This window comes from Rhinopithecus bieti, unplaced genomic scaffold, assembly GCF_001698545.2.
Source record: "Rhinopithecus bieti isolate Rb0 unplaced genomic scaffold, ASM169854v2 scaffold_46101, whole genome shotgun sequence".
Taxonomy (NCBI): Eukaryota; Metazoa; Chordata; class Mammalia; order Primates; family Cercopithecidae; genus Rhinopithecus; species Rhinopithecus bieti.
The window spans coordinates 2,403,459-2,423,630 of NW_016819049.1; the positions used below are offsets into that span (position 1 = coordinate 2,403,459).

The 20,172-nt window shown below is 41.9% G+C and overlaps 1 protein-coding gene across 5 annotated transcripts in view; it reads right to left on the reverse strand.

Moving 5' to 3' along the window:
• EXT2 (exostosin glycosyltransferase 2) overlaps positions 1 to 20,172 on the reverse strand; it is a 203,059-nt gene that overhangs the window by 160,734 nt on the left and 22,153 nt on the right. For all 5 annotated transcript variants that reach the window (XM_017858114.1, XM_017858117.1, XM_017858115.1 and 2 more), the window contains 3 exons: positions 11,804 to 11,999; positions 9,825 to 9,964; positions 6,326 to 6,419 (listed from right to left, as the gene is read on the reverse strand). In XM_017858114.1, coding sequence (XP_017713603.1) covers positions 6,326 to 6,419; positions 9,825 to 9,964; positions 11,804 to 11,999 — 430 coding nt within the window. The remainder of the gene's footprint in view (positions 1 to 6,325; positions 6,420 to 9,824; positions 9,965 to 11,803; positions 12,000 to 20,172) is intronic.

A 20,172-nucleotide genomic window follows, 5' to 3' on the forward strand; every position in this document is an offset into this window, starting at 1 on the left:
GAGGGTTTACACCTTTAAGCAAATAACACTTTTTCAAAATAAAACAAACATTTTAAACAGAAAACTTCATAAAATATATTATGCAAGATCCAATATCTTAAAAACACATATGCTAAACGAAATTAAACTTAGCTTAAAGATTCAGGGGTATCACCATGAATAGTAATTTCTATATTTCCTCAATTGTAAGATGCCCCATTAATAATAATACTTTTGTGGGAAGAAACAGAAACTACGTTTGATGTTCAAATTGATGATAAGACTTATTTGGATGTCAGAAGTTCAAAATATGGAAAATAAAGATGTACTTCTCTAAATTGAGGAATTCTGCCATCTTATAATGATATATCCAGGATATAGTGAAATCTGAAAAGCTGGCTGTCCTTACATTCAACATGCTGAAAATTCTTTATTATTAAAAAGAGCTTTTCCACCCAGTGCAGTGGCTCATGCCTGTAATCCCAGCACTTTGGGAGGCCGAGGAGGGCTGATTGCTTGAGGCCAGGAGATCGAGACCAGCCTGGCTAACATGGCAAAACCCCATCTCTACTAAAAATACAAAAATTAGCTGGGGGTGGTGGCATATGCCTATAATCCCAGCTTCTTGGGAGGCTGAGGCACGAGAATCACTTGAACCCAGGAGGCAGAGGTTGCAGTGAGCTGAGCTCGCGCCACTGCACCCCAGCCTGGGTGACACAACGAGCCTCTGTCTCAAAAAAAAAAAAGCGTTTCCACTTTTATATAACTGTTATAATCTTTATTCATACCAGATTGGCAGTAACCCATCTCAGATACCTTCACTGTTAGTAGCCTTTCTTCACTTTAAAAGTGTGGCTTCCAAACTACTACGACTATGGAAACCAAATAATTAAATGTGTTGAAATTGTATGCAAGTAGGATAAAATAAGAGACCCTTCATGGGGCTCTCCTACAAAGTACATGAACTTTGGTGTATGCACACACATTTACTGTTCTGTGGCCTCTTCTACTCTCTTCTTGATCACTACTAGGCCCAACTATAGTCTAGAGGTTTTATTTTCTTAAATAAAAGTGTTTTGTCTTTTTCCTAATCAGCACACTACATCTACAAGTACTTCTCTGCAGCACTAATATTTGGTATGCTTAATAGAAAAATATGAAGGCACATTGAGATGGATCAGTGTAGTAGACTGAAAAGAAACTGGTATTTTAATGTACCCCAAGTGTTAAAGGCTAGAGAGAAAAGAAGATGCTGAATGTTTCTGCCACCTCAAAGGCTTCTAGTCAATTGAGTACAAAGAAGAGTTCAAAGGCAAGGCAGGCTCCTGACTTCCACCTCCTAGTGTGGCTGAGGTTAGAGGTCACTGCTGGTGGAGCCACTGACCAATAAAAGAATGTTTGGAAATTCTACTCAACAGATAAACTGGGGATCCATTTACACCTTCCTCCCTATCCACACAAACATTTCTAATGATACAGTCTAGTGTCTATCCAGCCTTCCGAGCCCCCAGATTGTGTACTTTTTCTTTGTGATTCAGGGGGGACTGGGGATATGAATGTTCCATTTGACTACAGAAAAATATTTAGCTGCATACTTCTGCCTGCCTTCCAACATAAGAAAGACGGCTGATGGAACTCCCATTTCAAGGCCTACCTCAAATTCTACATCTCCAACAAATTCATCCTGACAGCTTTAGCCCCAACTTTCTCTCTTCCATTTCAGACCCTTAATGTACATAGAAAAATTGGCATTCTCTTCTCAACTTTCTTTATGCTTATACCCATATATCCCCAACACAACTATTAGTCCTTTGTGAATGTGGATCACGGATTTTTTTTATCTCCTATAATCTCTCCCCGCTCCCCGCAAAAAATAATAGGGATTCAATACATTGACTAGTTAATCATTAGCTCACGGGACAATAAAGACCAACTAAGAAGTCAGCTTTATACTGTTACAACTACTATCTTCTACTGACTTAAGGAACTGTATTTTAACTTCCCCACAAAAAAGCCCTATAAGCCCCCAGTAGTCTGTCCAATGCCACGTACGGAAGCACTGCTCACTGGTAACCTTCAGGAATAGATACCAGAGACACAGGTTGTACTTTTTTTCAAAAGTCTTAGTCTAACTATAGCTGTTACTGACATTAGGCTCTAACCTTGTAGTTAACTTTTTGGCTGCTACTATCACATCTAAGGTCAAGAGGGGAGTTTAATTTCTTTTCTTTGTCAGGCAGAATGACTTTCTCCCTTGGTACACACAAATTCCCATCACAACAAGGACTTCCACCACTGCAGACATCTGTCAGATCATAGCCTTTCTGATTCTAAACTCTAAGCTGCAAAATGTTGCTCCAATACTTTCCTCACCGAGATCCTACCCCACATTTCTGGGGCCAGATCAGAAAGTTTGGCTCTACTGCATCTCGGGAGAGTAAAATCCTGTGCTAAGCATTATTTCTTCCTCATCTGAAAGAAATGGTCTCTGGAGAGCAGCTATCAGGAAGATGTCAGTGTGAAACACCAGAGTGGCTCATGGCATTTAGGATTTCTTGGAAAGATTTAAATACTCAGAGGGAAAATGAGTTAATTAAAAGTGGATGGAGACCTCTGCTGGCTACAACTGTTCAATGCAGCTCCGTAAAGCTAGTTCAGAGTTTCTAGGCAAGCAAATCCGATCCCCTGTTCCTCATCCTTAGTTCATTCTGACACAGCATCTAGGGGCTCCAAGATATCACCTACTGATATAATAGGCTTTCCCCTAAAAGTTGATGCCTATCTTGCAAAAAGACCCACCTCTGACCTCCCTAAAGAGAATTCACTAAGGTATAAGAACTTTTCAGAATCAGGTGTTTTACCATTTATTAAATTACTCCTGCCAAGGTCAGGTTAAATCAATAGAAGGTAAACAGAAAGCAAAATGACAAGAATGTTTTGGAAACAGTGTATTTTGTTTCCAAAATTAGAGTTCCAAAAGAACTCTAATTTTAGAGAGATGAGATATTAACTATCTATAAAGAACAGCGGTTCTCAATCAAAGCAATTTTGCCTGCCCTCCACCCTCAACCCCAAAGGGAACAACTGGCAAGCAATGTCTAGAGACATTTTTGGTGATCACAACTGAGTGGCGGGCGGTGCTACTGGAATCTAGTAGTAGTTGAAGAAACCTAGTCACCCTTCATACCTATTACTTTAACCAGATAATCTCATATCTAATTGAGATCAGCCCTCCCTAGAAATGTGGGGTTGGGAGAAGAAAAGAGGTCATTTTGGGAATATGGATTACTCAGAGGAAGAGTAGTGGGACTAGTGAGGCGCCGCAGTGGAGAGCCTTAGACAGTCCGAAAGCAGCACAGGGAAAGAGGCTGTCAGAAAGCAGAGAGTTAGAAAGGGGGCTGGGAAAGTGCCAAGACCACCTTTCTTTTCAAGCTGGCGTAGTAGACTGTTCACTACCAGAAGAGGCAAGTGGCTCTTGTGACTACAGCTGTTCAAGGGGGAGAAGAGATGACCACTAAATTATTAATGTTGTCAAGGAGAGTAATATTCTTGGTAGGGACAAGCATTTCATAGAGTTTTTTAACAGCCACATGGAATATAAGAGATTATTTAGCCAACCCCTTCATTTCATAAATGAGGAAATGGAAGCCTAGGGAGCTTGGGGACTTACAATGGTCATACAATTCAAAGGGACAGAGCCAGGGATCAAACCCAAGTCTTCTGACTCTAAGTATGTCTCTTTGGACCCAAATAACCCAAAAGTACACTGTTTTAAATGACCGGCATTCATTCCATCTCAACTGCTCTATGATTCCGAGCCAACACTGAACATGACGAAGCTTATCTCAGACCTGTGGTTCCCATACCACCCTCCTACAGGCAACAGTACTCCATGAGCTGGCAGTAGATGCCGCTCCAAAAACCAAATGATTCTCTTTCCCAGCTTCAGGGTAGAGGGGTGGAGAAGAAACTGAATAAAATTTGTGCATTTTAACCTCCCCAGTTTTTTCTTAACCTTTCTAGACTAGATTCTAGTATAAAATAGTCTTTGCTTTAGCATACAATTCTCTATTTAGTTTTATTAATAAATCAAAATTCCATAAAAAGTAACATCAAGTGGGCCAGGTGTGGTGGCTCACGCCTGTAATCCCAGCACTTTGGGAAGCCGAGGCGAGTGGATCACTTGGGGTCAGGAGTTCGACCAGCCTGGTCAACACAGTGAAATTCTGTCTCTACTAAAAGTACAAAAATTAGCTGGGCATGGTGGTATGTGCCCGTAGTCTCAGCTACTCGGGAGGCTGTGGCAGGAGAATCACTAGAACCCTGGCGGCAGAGGTTGCAGTGAGCCAAGATCATGCCACTGCACTCCAGCCTGGACTACAGAGTGAGACCTCTTGGGGTAAGGAAAAGGTAACACAAAGCACACAAATATTATGACTCCTCAAGGAGCATTTCCTTCTACACAAGTTTTAGGAACCACAGGTTTAGATAAAAAATCTAGAGATCTCTGGACTGATTTTCTGATTCACTGAAACTTAGATGAAATCAGTGGTTAAATAACAACTGGGAAACCCAGAAACTTAAAACGAACATGAGGATGTTATAAAGAAACTGCAGGGAAGCTAAAACTAACCTGTGATTTGTGTTCTAACCAGAATGCCAAAATGTTGTACAGATGAGGTCACTGAGGCCCAGAGAAGGCAGATCCTTACCTAAGGGTACAGAGTTTGTAATCCACAGAGCTGACACCAAAGCCAGGCAATCTGAGGTAAGAACCTACAGACTCAATCTGTGTCTAATAAGAAGTTCACTGTCATAATAAAGAGGGTGGACTGAACACATCCACTGACCCCTCTCTCTCCTAAAACCCTAAAATGACAAGAGGAATTTTCTAAATTAAGGTATGCATACCCTAAGATAAAGAAAATGAAAGACAAGATAACAGCATCAGAATGTGGAAGCTGAAAAGTAGAGGAAGAAGTGGTAACTGATGCTATAGACTCAAGACAGCGGCCTCCTAAATCAGCCGAGAAAAGAAACTTGAGTCACATTGCAGAGCCCCAAGTCAGGGGAAGAATGGGGTTCAAGCAGGAGGACAGACTGAAACTTTAAGAAACAGTCAGAACCTCAGATCCCCTCCCCACATAGCCAGGCAGATGCGCTGCCCCCATCCAGACAGAAGCCTTTGGCCCATTCCTGGGACAAGGCCAAATGCAGGCTCTCTGCCTGAGGGTGGGGGAGCCGAACTAACAGCAGGGGGTTGCATGGAGCAGCTACGCACTTACTGCTGAGAATCTGCCAAGCCTCTTTTCCTGCTCTTCTCCCACACAGGTGATTCTGACGAAGATTAAACCTTTTTAAAAGTCCATTAAAAATTTCTGGGCCGGGCACGGTGGCTCAAGCCTGTAATCCCAGCACTTTGGAAGGCCGAGATGGGCGGATCACGAGGTCAGGAGATCGAGATCATCCTGGCTAACACGGTGAAACCGTCTCTACTAAAAAATACAAAAAAAAAAAAAAAAAAAAAAAAAAACTAGCGGGGCAAGGTGGCGGGCACCTGTAGTCCCAGCTACTCGGAAGGCTGAGGCAGGAGAATGGCGTAAACCCGGGAGGCGGAGCTTGCAGTGAGCTGAGATCCGGCCACTGCACTCCAGCTTGGGCGACAGAGCGAGACTCTGTCTCAAAAACAAAAAAAAATTTTCTGGGACAGTCTTCTTAACTTTTTCACCTTGCTCAATATTTAAAGCCAATTAAATGTCCTTCAGAAGAAAGAAAGGGAAGCAGGACTCAGCGGGACACAAAGTGGAGTATGAGACAGTCAGCAGCCCAGGGAATGGGGCGTCAGAAGGCAGAAGAGAAATTTGGAAAGAGAGGCAGGAAAATGGCAAATGTTCCAGAAGAGCGGGGAGAATTCCCTAATTACAAAGATTGACTGAACTGGGAACCTGGCTAGTTTGTGCAGCAATAGTATCATATCAAGAGCTACACAGAAGTATTAACCTGAAATGGTCGGGCTTCCATGGCTGTCTTAGTCACATGACCATCACCTGCTGTGACTACAAACCCTCCAAAGAGCTTCAGCTTTGCATCTGCTATGGTAAGACCCTAAAATTGCAGTAGGCTTACCTCTGCAGAGTTCTGAGAGTTATTATTTCAAACCTTATTTGACGCAACTTGCCTAACACTAATTTCCTATTGTTTAAGTTTGGTTAGCTGATCTAGTGGAGGAAGTAAACCCCACTCAGGCATTCAGCTCCTGTCCCTCTGTATCCAAACAGTCAAGGCCACCATTTCAGTACCACCCATGTCACATCCCCAAGAGGGCTGCTTGAACTTGGCCTCTTACCTGTCTCTGCATTTCTTCAATCTGTCTTTGGGGGATGCTCTGCAAAATACTGTACACGTCTGACATCTTTTCTTCCGGTACAACCACAGATGCTCTGGAGACAACAGCAAAACAGTTTACATACACACAGCCCTTCACAGAAAGCATTTCTACACACAGTCTTGTTTCATTCTCACAAGCAGAAACAACACCCCAAACCTCCTTCAGCCCCACATCCCTTCTGGTAAGTATTCTCTCTTTCCCCTCCCTTCCTCACTGGCTGAACTTCTCAAAGGAGTTCTCTTACACCTTCATTTTTTAATCTCCCACTCCCTACTCCATTAATCTTTCATCCTGCCTCACTCCACTAGTGTGCTCTAGCCACACTAGTATTCTTTCAGTCACTTGAACACACCATGCTCTGCCCTACCATAGGGCCTTTGCATGTGAAATCCCACCCACCAAGTACACTACTCTTTATTCCCTTTATAAATTAACAAATACTTTTGTCCTTTAGCTATCCATGCAAATCTATTCATTTATCTGGTGTTTATTTATGGAAGCCCTATTATGTGCTAACCCAACAGTGAATTAATCAGACAAGGAAGGCGAGAGAGTAAGCGGGCCAGGAGAATGCCTGGGGAACAGCATTCCAGGCAAAAAGTCTAACAAGCAAACAGCCCTGAAGAAGCACCATGGTGGCCAAGTTCCAGGAACAGCAAGGAGGCTATTGTGGCTGGAGCAGAGTAAATAAGGCAGAGAATAATACCAGGAAAGAAGAAATGGAACAGACAGAGTCACACCAAAGAGTATAGGACCTTGTAGGCCACTGAAAGACTTGTGCTTTTTTTCTGAGATGGGAAGCCATGAGAGGGTTTTGGGCAAAAGCATGATATAACCTAATCATGTTCTAACAGGATAATTCCATCTAAAGTGTTAGAATAAACTACAGGAAAGCAAGAACAGGAGCAGACAGAACAGCTGGGGAACACTGCAAAAGCCAGGCAACAGATGCAGATGAGGGAAGACTTGATGACGGGGATGACAGGGTACAGCCCACAGGGTTTGCTAACAGATTAGATGTGGTGGGTAAGAGAAAGAGAGGACTCGACAATCACTTTTCCTTCATTACATTTAGCAGAGTTTGTAATTACATTTGTATAAATTAATGATTAAACTCTAACCCTCAATTCTGCAAACTCGGCCACTCCATTAGGACAGAAAGTGTGCCGGGCTCCACTCACCAGCGTGTCCTCAGCACCTGGTATATTACTGCCTTGCACACAGTGAGCACTTGATAAACATTTGTTAAGTAAGTAAATGATTTCTACTATACAGATGGGAGAACCGAGACTCAAAGAAGATTAAGTCATTTGCTAAGATCAAAAAGTCAGCCAGTAAGAGAGCTGGTTATCTCAACCTAGGCCTTCTGACTTTCAATCCATAATTAGCACTACCCAAGCAGATCTAGATTCTCATAGAAATATCCTTTCAGACTCAGCTTAGAGTTACCACCTCTGTGAAGCCCTCACCAATGCCACAGCCAATGACGGTGTGTGTCTCCCCCTCCTCCTGGCATCCCATCCGGTCACAGCTGTCTCATCACAGGATTTGGTAACTGCTGATTTACTCCTCTGTCTTCCACCACTATACCATGAGTGTCCCCGAGAAAAGGTTTGCCCTTGATTGTCTCCCTATACTTAAGACAGTACTAGGCCGGGCGCGGTGGCTCAAGCCTGTAATCCCAGCACTTTGGGAGGCCGAGACGGGCGGATCACGAGGTCAGGAGATCAAGACCATCCTGGCTAACCCGGTGAAACCCCGTCTCTACTAAAAAAAAAAATACAAAAAAATTAGCCAGGCGAGATGGCAGGCGCCTGTAGTCCCAGCTACTTGGGAGGCTGAGGCGAGAGAATGGCGTAAACCTGGGAGGCGGAGCTTGCAGTGAGCTGAGATCCAGCCACTGCACTCCAGCCTGGGCGACAGAGCGAGACTCCATCTCAAAAAAAAAAAAAAAAAAAAAAAAGTACTTAGTAAATAAAAGGTACTTAACGAATGCTCTCATTGGGAGATAAATGCTGGAAGTGGCTCATTGCTTCTCTAAGACATGAAGAATAACTACTTGCTCTCCTCTTTCAAGCTGAGTTAGGCTCTCTCCTCTCTTTTAGGTTTCCATGGTCCCCTGTGCATACACTTGCTCTGACATTTACCACAAAACATTATCACCGGTTTATCTTCTCTCACTAGATTCTAGTCTTCTTAGAAACAGAGACTCTATGTTACTCACAAGAGACTTTCCAATCAATGTGAGATGAATGAATGAATGAATGAATGAATGAACTAGAGCTACTCAAGTTGTTCAAATACTGTAGTGATCAGATTTGGACAGAAATATCAAAAAAGTTGGGAGAGGAAAAAACCAGTAAACATTTGAGGCAAGAAAAAGACTGAGAGATAGATATGAATGGAATTAATTTTCAACAACCTTCAACCTGCAAAATCTTGGGAAAATGAAGCATGAGAATAGAGGGCTATTCTGTTCGTTGCAATATAAATGGCGAATACCCAGTAGAATGGAACTGGGTACATCTGTACACTGGGAATGTCCCTAAGCTTTCATCTACATGGAGGCCCTCCACCACCAGCTACAACATGATGCAAAATCGATAGAGACTGTAGACCAGTGGTTCTCAACTCTGACTACAAATCAGAATTACCTGGGAGCTTTAACATTCAGAATACCCAAGAATTAGGCAAGGCTTTTTTTTTTTAAGCTCTCCAGGTGAGTCTACTCTGCAGTCAGAGTTGAACACTGGTCTAGGCTAGCAGTTGGTAACCATTTTCTGAAAAGCAACAGTCCCCAACCTTTTCGGCACCAGGGACCGGTTTTGTGGAAGACAATTTTTCCACAGACTGGGTTTGGCAGGGAATCGTTTGGGGATGAAACTGTTCCACACCGATCATCAGGCATTAATCGAATTCTCATAAGGAGAGCACAACCTATATCCCTTGTATGCACAGTTCACAGCACGGTCCACACTCCTGTGGTAATTTAATGCCACTACTGATCTGACAGGAGGCAAAGCTCAGGTGGTAATGCTCAGTGGCCCGCTGGTCACCTCCTACTGTGCAGCCTGGCTCCAAACAGGCCACAGTCCAGGATTTGGGGACCCCTGTGATAAAAGGCCAGATAGTGATATTTTAAGCCCTGCATGTCATCCAATTTCTGTTGCAATTACTCAACTCTGCCAATGTGACACAACAGCAGCCAGACTATACATAAAGGAAGGGACATGGCTGTGTTTCAATAAAACTTGACTTACAAAAACAGCCAGCTTGCAAACTGGCCTCAGTTTGTGAACTGCTCTAGGCCAATGTACTAACTCTCTTGATGGAAAATAGAGAAAAACTATCTGTAGTAGTTCTTGAACCAGGGTATACATTACAATGACCTGAGGGGATTTTATTTATAATATATGCAGAACCACTAGTGTAGAGTTTACCAGAAGGTACTACCCACCTCTTCCAGTCAAGAACTTCAGAGAAAGGCAAAATATAGGAGTCTGCAATGACAACTGGGACACAGCCAGCTTGTAACACATCGCTCAATATTGCCTGGCCCAGCCGAGCTCCACGAAGGACCACACAGAAAGTAGCCTCCTGCAGGAACACAAAAGAGGTAGGAGATTACAAACTAGTTTTGCTGATCCACTAACTTTGATCCCTATAGACCACAAAGTTTCTACAACGGTTGACGCCAAGCAATACTGAGGCATCTTGACACAAAAATGCCAAAAGACAACAGCTCACACCTGTAAAACTTGAAAAGTTTAAATAGCTGCAATGTTTTGTATTAATATTTCTACTCTTCAATGCCACCACTGTTGGCCTTCTGAAAATGTTCAAAGTCAATGTCAAAGTCTTCCTCTAGACAGTTAACAATGTGACTTTCCGCAAATGGGTCTCTTTAGGCCCTAGTGTACTATGTAAACACACCACAGCACACTGTCTGACATCTCTTACAGTACTTACCTCGGCCTACCTTATAATGGAATTATTTTGTCTGGGAATTTCAGGCTCTCTAGAAGACCCCCTATAGGGAAGGTATCAAATCTCTTTTCATCTTTCTACCCCCCATAGCATCTAACAGTGTGCTTTTTATATAGAAGATATTCATTTCATGAATTCAATGCCTCTGAAAAGATATTAAGACTGATATGTTCTATTAAAAAAAAATCTCATAAAAAATGTCTTCCTCATTTACTCCCTCAAACCCCCTCAATGTGGGGAATACTTGGGAAAAGGAGAGATGTACCACAGAAAAAACAGTTGCAATAGGTAAACCAAAATATAGAGACCCTAACTATCTAACATTCTGTTTCTCCCAGTTTTTGCCTCTTAAGGAGGGGAAAAGATTAAAAAACAAAACAAAACAAAAACAACAACAATTTAAAAAAACACTAATCGTTAAAGCTAGAGAAAAGGAAAGTTCAGTAAAAGAAATAAAGGAATTCAATATTCCAAACACCTCTGGGGATAAATGAGAAAAGCAGCAAGAGGAGAGGAAGAGAAGTCATCATGGTGCCCAGAGGTGCAGGTGGAAAGCTCCCCTGACCTCAAGAGTCAGCATCCAGATGTGGACACATGTGCTGATAACCATTTTTCCTGTCTAGACAAAGGTTACTATAAATACTCCTGCCCTCATCACCACTGTTACCAGCCAGACATTCCAGAGGGAGTGCACTTTTGAATGTATTTTACAATCCCAGTATGGGCAACTCTCTGGAGATTAAAAAAAAAAAAATTCACACCAGATCCTTTACGTTTCTTCTTTAACTAACCTGTGTCCATTTTAAATATTTAGGTAAACAAAGCTCAATTTCTCATTTCCTAGCCCCCATACCGTTGGAATGTCAAATATCCTACATATAAAACATCCCCAAAGGGACTGCTTTCCCTGTGGTTATAGAAGTACAGCCATTCCCATTATGTAAATAAAGGACATGCTACTGACAGGACATGCTAAAGGTGGCAAGAACACCAAATACCAAAACTAAAAAAACAACCCCCAAACCCCTTCACTCCAGGGAAAGTTCACTGTGGCTCTGTAGGCCAGTATGGTCAAGGGATGCAAGTTGCCACCTCAAAGAAGAAAATTTCTCTGGACTGCCTTATGAATACAGGGGTAAAAGCAAGATACATTTGCCTGATTTGTCCATGTGGCTTCTCTGTGAATCTATGAGATTTGTGTTTTTGAAGTATAATGAATATCTGAAAGGAGTATGAACTCTCATAGGCCAAGCAGCTTTGCACGAACACAAGACACCAGACATCCAAGTACCTGAAGGTCTACATGTCCAGTAAAGAGCAATGCTACGTTTTTTTCCCCTTGAGTAATTCTAGTGGCATGCGGAAAACAACTCAGGATTGTTGGGCTCAATTTTAACCCATGGAAGCAACTTCTACCGAGCCTTGTGAGAGGTAATGAATGACACTCACCTGTAGCACCTGTGGGTAATCGAAGACCTGGTGCTTGTGGCAGCGCTTACGGATAGAAAGGACACCCTCTGAGAGGTTGGTGCATTTATCAAGTACTAACACTGACTCTCCGTGTTTGACCTGGAGGGCTTCTAGGTCTTCTCTGTACTCGGGATGGAGACCCACCTGAGACGATATGAGGAAGTGTCGCCGTGGACTACAAGGGAAAAAACAGGTGATTGGAAAATTGCAGCTGGTATGTTAGTCAAGGTATCAAAGTCAAAGACAAACTTTGATATTAAACTTATGGCACTAAGTGTTTCCTTACCAGTCTTGACATCCACCGATTTTTTCAAAATTATCTTCTGTAGTATTAGTAAATATTTAACATATTATATATTGTGAGAAGGTAAGACATGATTCATTCACACACTGAAATATTATGCAATTGTAACAAATCTTATTTGGGAACAGTTGTTGATATTGTGAGGAAATGCTTATAATATGCTAAGCTGACAGCGCATGCTATAAATAAGTGTGTGTGTGTGTGTGTGTGTGTGTGTGTGTGTGTGTGTGTGTATGTAGAAAGAGAGAAACTAACTGATTATTTGGAAGGAACATCAAAGTGTTGTCTTAGTTACATCTGAGTCCCAGATCTAAAAGGCACTGGAAGCTGGCTGCGTTCTTCAAATGGGGGAAGAGGGAAGCTCGATGGGAAGCACTGGCATGCAACTGAAGGACTCTGGAAAGGGCTCCTCCTGGCTGTCGAACAGCATCCCTGTGCAATGGAGAGGCTCCAGGGAAAGTCCTCATCATCAAGGCCACATAAATGGGAGGGAGACCGAATTGGCAGTTGAAAACAAGAAGTAGAAAAAACGATCCTCATTAAAGCCTAGAATCTCCAGTCTTAACATCTGGATGGCAAGGATGTATAAAAGAAAACAGAGAAAGAAAGATCTCCAAGGGTCTAGTGCCATGCAGATCTTCACAAGAGACAGAAATGGGAACACAAAGTTAGTAAGCCTGAAGTCAAGGGGACGATTTTGGGGAGACCAGATGGGAAGTAATTCCCTCCTGGAAGACAAGACTCCCACAAGACAGACAGAGTGCAGAACATAAAAGCTATACGGGTTGAGTATATCAAGTCTGTAAATCTGAAATCCAAAATGCTCCAAAATCCAAAACTTTCTAGATGCCAACATGATGCTCAAAAGAAACACTCATTGAAACAGTTTAGATTTCTGGATTTGGAATGCTCAACCAAGAGTATAATGCGAATGCTCCAAAATCTGAAAAAATCAGGAATCCAAAACACTTCTGGTCCTGAGCATTTTGGATAAGGGATACTCAATCTGTTTAGGCCAGGGGACCACAAGGAATCAGTGTCAAAGAGAAGAATCACAGAAAGCATGTTCCAGGAAGAAATGAAACACTCATCAGGCCTAGAAGCAACACGCAGTGAAATCCAGCTCAAACTGGTACAGCCCAGGGAAAATACTAGGACTACATATCTCTCACAGGCAACGCCACCACGCAACCTAGAGTTTGTGAACCCATCCATTTTTGTTTGTTTGTTTGTTTTTGGCTTTGAAGAGAGAATGGTAATTGTTACTTTCGCTTAGTTACTCAGACTTGTTTGGAAGTTCTAGCTGGGGAGCATCTCACTCAATAATTATACTCTAACTGAGAAGGTCATCTTCTTTTACAGAGGATTAAGCTTCAGGTCCAAATCACATAAAGCAATGAGTGAAGGTGAACACTAGGCTAGGTGAACACTAGGCTGAGCTAGCCAGCCAGACTAGTCAAATAAACCCAGAGAAAAGAGCAACCTATGCCACAGCCAGACTGCTTTTACATCCTCAGAATCAATTCTTTTTTTGGCCAAACTAAGAGCAAAAGGCACTTCCCACATCACAATTAAGAAAAAAAGGAACCAGCAGACTCCCTAGAACTTCACTGTCTAATAGCGACTAGCTACCTGAGGCCATTTAAATTAAACTAATTAAAAAAAATAAAATTAAAAGTTCAGTTTGTCAGTCACACTAGGCCCACTGCCAGTGCTCAATAGCCATCCTATGTGGCTGGGGGCTGCCTGATAGCACAAATGTAGACCATGTACTTACTGCAGAAACTTCTACTTAATGGAGCTGTTCCACGAGGTAGGTGAGAGTCAGAGGCCAGGGTGAGGGTAAGTGAGATAAGAAAGATATACAGCAGCAACTCAGCAGGGAGATGGTTTGGATCAGCTGTACAGACTGGTTCCTTTTTCCTGGCCCATTTCCTCCTAAATTACAATTTATTGAGCAATATGTTGAATATTTACAGCCAAAAGTATTCTTTGTAGACATTGAAACAGGCTTTTGAGTTCTACTCCCAGCCCTGAGCCTCAGTAATTTTTCTTTTGTAAAAGTATTAATTTTCAGAGGATGACTTAGTGATGGTGAGATCACATACAGGGAGCACACGCAGTTCATCCCAAAGTAAACACCATTTTTGCTCAAATTATTTCTATAATCAAACTTACCTGTTTAAACTAGAGGAAAATTTATAGTCAAACCCACAAGACAAGCAGGGACACTTCCTCAATAATTAAAGTTATTCAAAATGAAATGGACTGTCTTGTGAGTTGGTGATTTTCAATATAAACCAGAAACTTTTCAGGAAAAGTTACTGAAAACTCATGCTTCAAGTTAAGAGCTAAATGGTCTTTAAAGGTCTTTCCAAACCGTAAGACCCTGGTTCTTTGAAGGATCTCATGGATGTTTCTGGAGCCTTTCTCTTTAAGTAGAGCTGATAGCACAAAACTAGTGTTCTACCCTCTCCAGAAAAAGAATAAACAGGTGGGCATCCAATAGGGGTGAAGAGGATGTCCAGGCAGAAGGGCATAGAGTGTTGGAGTCCCAGAGGGCATTTCTGCATGGTCAGGTGGGGAAGAAGGCGCATGTGGAATGTTCAAGTCCTAGTGGGCTGGGAGCTTCTGCTTAAGAGAAGAGTAGTAAGGTAGCCTGGCGCAGGATGTCAGAGCCCCAGAAGGGAAAAGAAGGCTTCTGTGCTGGGGTAAGGGTTATGGGGATGCTGGAGACCAAGTGAGGTTAGGAGGGCATCTGGGCAGCTCAGAACAGAGTGTTAGAGCCTGGGCAGGCTGAGAAGGGTGCCCAAATTGTGGGGAGAATGGTGGTAATGATAGCATCACTCCAGCGCTAGAACCCAAGAAGTGTGAGGAAGGCATCTGTGCCGGGACGGTGCAGAACAGCACAACGTGGGGGGTCAGAGTCTAAGCAGGGATGAGGAGGGGTAGGGAAGGCCTCTGTGCAGTGTGGGGGCAGGGGGGCAACAGAAGTTTGATTAATATAAGAGAGTTGATCAAATAAGTAAAGATATTGAGGATAATGGGAGCCAGATTTCTAGGAGTCAGAGAAGGGAGTTACAAATATGGAAAGAGAGAAAACCAGAATGCCCCTGCAGTGTCGGATGGAACTGGAGATACTGAGATGAATGCATGGTTTTCAATACAATAGATAGACATCTGTCTGTACAGATATAGAAATAAATACAGATGTTGATGTGTGGTGCTCAAAGAAACTCTGAAGAAAGACTCTGGGTTAACTTTCACTGATAAGAAATAAAGTTCTATTTTAGACATTTAGTTACCAGGATCACTGGATCCCCGCTCTACTGCTACTCCATTTTCAACATAAATGTGTAGATGTGAACGAGTCTAAAAATGTGTCCCCTGCTTGCATGCTGGCTGTCCCTGACAGGGCAGATGGTTGAAGGAGTATGCCCATTTTAGTTTTAAGCCAACTACATTTTAAGGTGGATTTGTTTTCCTTTTAAAGGCTAAAATGACTATCTATGGCTTTCATGTCTCCTAGCAGCACTGATATCTAAGTTTAAGCAAAACCATGCTGAGAACTTGAAGTCTCCCTCAATAGTAACAGTTGTAAACTCCCAATTTAGTTCCTTTTAGAAGGAAAATGACAAGAATTCCAGCTGAGGCCAAAACAGCTGTGAGAAGCAGCTATCAATAGCAACAATCATCCGCTTTCCATTGAACAAATACTGACAGAGATTTAAAACAAAAATAAAAGCAAAGCTCTCGCTACTCTGTATAGCCCGCAAGAGATGTGGGAATTCCCTTAAACAGCAACTCTCACAAGGACCAACAAACCCAAAACACTGCCATGAGGTGGCCCACCCTGCCTTCTCCCAAGTCCCTGGCAGGACGCTGAGTCTGAACCTGTCTTCACTTTTTTATTTTTATTTTTTGTCTGGGTTTTCGGGGGCAGGGAGGGGTGGTGGTGGGAGATGTTCTCATATAAAAGCTAACATCACAAGTGCATGGCCAGACTGCAAGCTGGCACCGAAATGGACAGCACCGGCCCAAACCAATTTGCAGAAATCGGCCAGCAGAGGGAGGTTCATGCTCAGTGCAGACTGACCTTTCGGTGCTACCCTGAAGATAAAATAGACACTCCTGTCGGGTTATTGAACCACAGAACTTTAGAAACTAACTAACACCTTTTCAAAGGATCCAGTTAAAGATATTAATTCCGGCTGAGTTATACATAAAAATTAGAGACACTAAATTACTAGGAAAATACCACCAATATATAATCTCTGAAACTAATTATATATCAATGTATCTAAATCTCTGAAACTAATTATTTGAAAATGACTTTTACTGTTTGGAGTGGTTTTTCTCTTTTGTTTTATTTTCACTAAAGCTTTTATTTTCAGTTTTCTTCCCTGGATTAAATCTGAAAGGGATCAAGAGTCCTAAACCAATATAAGAGAGCTAGATTATATGAGAGGGATTAAACAATAAAGAGAGAGTTTGGTTCAAGTGGTCTCAAGAAAAGTGCACTTAAGACAGAGGCCCACAGGCAGCTGAGCAGTCCTAGCAGACCAGTCCTCACATGTCACTCTCTGCCTCACCCAGGGTTTCTCAACCCCAGCGCTGCTGACATTTGCACTCAGTACTTCTTGTTGTTGGGGGTTGCCCTGTCCTATGCAGAGAAGAATTAACATAGCAGGCCTGAGTGTTCTCCTTAGAAAGGCTTGCTTATAAGTTTGGTTTTTGGCTGTCATCTTGAAACTTGGATTTGGAGAGGGTTCCCATCATCCCTGGAAACGATAAGAGTGGCTCCCTGTGTTCAAACTGCACAAACACATGTGGTTTATGCTGAACACATGCTTTCCTTCTGGGAGTCTGGAAGTTTGGCACGTGCCAGGCAGAGACAGCCTATGCAATCAGCTCCTAAGAAAGGCCCTGGGTGCTAAGTCTCTGACGAGCTCCCTTGATTGACAGCATTTCACAAGTGTTGTCACCGCTTGCTGCTGAGGGAACTGAGCACATCCTGTGCACTCCACTGGAAGAGGGTGCTTGGAAGCTTGTGCCTGGTTTCCGCCAGATTCACCCCATGTGCCTTCTAACTCTCTGACTGTGCTGTGCATCCTTTTGCTGTAATAAGTCACAGACATTAGTTCAATTATATGCTGAGTCATGGAGCCCTCCTGGCAAATCATAGTAACTAGAAGTGGTCTTCAGGACCCTCTGACATACATCCCCACAGTCATGACAGTCAAACATGTATATACACACACACATATATATATATAATATATATATATATATAAATATATATATATATATATAATATAATAAAGCCAAATGCCCTGGGGAACAAAATCATTCCCTTTCTCCTGATGACAGCCAGCAGTCTAGCCCAATATTTGTCCAAACAGGCCCTTCAAATAAAGGTTTGACTTGAAGTGAACTGAACTCAACTGAATTGAATTAAATAATTTCCAGGACAACTTTAGGAGGAAAAAAAGAGGAAAAGAACTGAATGAAAGCTTTTTAAATCACACAACAGATTTAAGTAAATGCTCACAGAAGCAGCAAACAGAGAAGTAACTCTTTTCTCTACTTAACAGTTATTTCTATCTCATTCTACATAAATATGCCAAATTAAGATCCTAGGCACATAACAGAAACTTGTACCGCCCCAGAGGGTACCAGCTGGGCTAATGTAGATCATCCTTTCTGAGTTTATGAAAATCTAATCTCGAAATAGGGCACTGAATTATATCAGTTTCTTCTGTCCATGAATTCACTGTAAGAATTATTTGTGTATTTCCATTTTGATGATAATCCAAAAACTTTGTATGGGAATAGTTTTGCTCGTATTCAATGATGAATACTACTAAAAAATATTCAACTTCCAAGTTTGTATTTAGTGGGCTAATGAGATGAGAGAAATGCTTACAACATAAATCATAAAGCAGTAGAGTAAAACGCAGATAGAATCTAGGCTGTGGGTACACATGATGTTCACTATAAAATATTTTAAACTTTGTTGTTTGGACATTTTCATAATAAAATATTGGGAAAAAATATGAATCATGCATCTGCACCATATGAAGATAAATGATGTCACAATATGCTATCTAAAGGGAAGCTTCTAACGGTTCAAATAGAAAACATGGTTAAAAAAAAAAAGTACTTTGTCACCCAGCATACAACAGTATAGGCACATCAAACCCAGCAAACCCATAATTAACTCCATATTCACCTAAAAGATGTAATCCCATTTCAAAGAAACAGCATCAGCTATCATATTAAATTATGTTAATCTGAATGTTATTAGTTTTGTAGATGTGCTTATATTTAATTTGTAAATTTGTTTCAGTTTTGTAGTTGTATAAGCAGACAGTTTAGACTTTTTTATTTATATTTACTTATAACAAAAAATTGTTAATTAAAATGCAAGGGACCTTGAATAGTCAGAAAACTCTGAAAAGAAGAACACAGCCTGGGCAACATCACAAGACCCTGTCTCTACAAAAAATTAGCCAGGCGTGGTGGCGTGTGCCTATAGTCCTAGCTACTTGGGAGGCTGAGGACGCAGGATCACCTGAGCCCAGGGGTTCAAGGCTGCAGTGAGCTATGATTCCACCAATTCAATCCAGCACTCCAGAGTGACAGAGCGAGACTTTGGCTCTTAAAAAAAGAAAAAGGAAGAACAAAGTTGGAGAACTTACATTTATTTCAAAACTGAATACAAAGCTATGGTAACCAAGACAATGTGGTACTGGCATAACAGACATATAGACCAACAGATTCGAATTGAGAATCCAAAAATAAACCCATATATCTATGACCTGCAAGTAACCAAGGGTACCAAGACCACTCAATGGAAGAAGACTCGTTTTTTCAACAAGTGGTGTTCAGACAACTAGACATACACAAGCAAAAGAATGAAGGTGGACCCCCACCTTATACCACATACAAAAATTAACCAAAATGAACCAAAAATCTAAATGTAAGAGCTAAAACTGTAGAATTCTTAGAAGAAAACGTAAGGGTAAATCTTCATGGCCTTGGATTACGCAATGGTTTCTTTAAAATGACACCAAAACTGCAAGTAACCAAAGGAAAAATAGACATGACTTCATCAAAATGAGGAACTTTTGTGCATCAAAGGACACTATCAAGAAAGTGAGGCCAGGCGCGGTGGCTCACGCCTATAATCCCAGTACTTTGGGAGGCCAAGGCAGGCGGATCACCTGAGGTCAGGAGTTTCAGACTAGCCTGACCAACATGGAGAAACCCCGTCTCCGCTAAAAATACAAAATTAGCCGGGCGTGGTGCCACATGCCTCTAATCCCAGGTACTTGGGAGGCTGAAGCAGGCGAATTGCTTGAACCTGGGAGGTGGAGGTTTTGGTGAGCCGAGATCGCGCCATTGCACTCCAGCCTGGGCAACAAGAGCGAAACTCCGTCTCAAAAAAAAAGAAAAAAAAGAAAGTGAAAAGCAATCTATAGAACGGGAGAAAGCATTTGCAAATCATGTATCTGATGAAGGTCTAACATCTGTTATAGATAAAGAATTGTTACAGCTCTACAATAAAAAGACAATTCAATTTTAAAACGGGCAAATGATCTGAATGGACATTTCTCCAAAGAAGTTATATAAACGGCCGATAAGCACATGAAAAGATACTCAAAATTATTAGTCAGTGGGGAAATGCAAACCAAAACCACAATGAAGATACGACTTCACATTCACTAGGATGGCTAGAATAAAAAACACAGGCAATAACGAGGCTTAGTGAGGATATGGGGAAATTGAAACTCTTATACTTGGCTGGTGGGAATGTGAAATGGTGCAGCCGCTTTGGAAAAGAGTTTGGCAGCTCCTCAAAAAGTTAAACATAGAGCTACCGTAGGACCCAGCAGTTCTGCTCCTAGGTCAAGAGAACTGAAACCAGCTTTACACAAAAACTTGTATACAAATGTTCATAGCAGCATTATTCCTAAGAGCTAACAGGTGGAAATAATCCAAATTTCCATCAACTGATGAAGAGATGAACAAAATGTGGTAT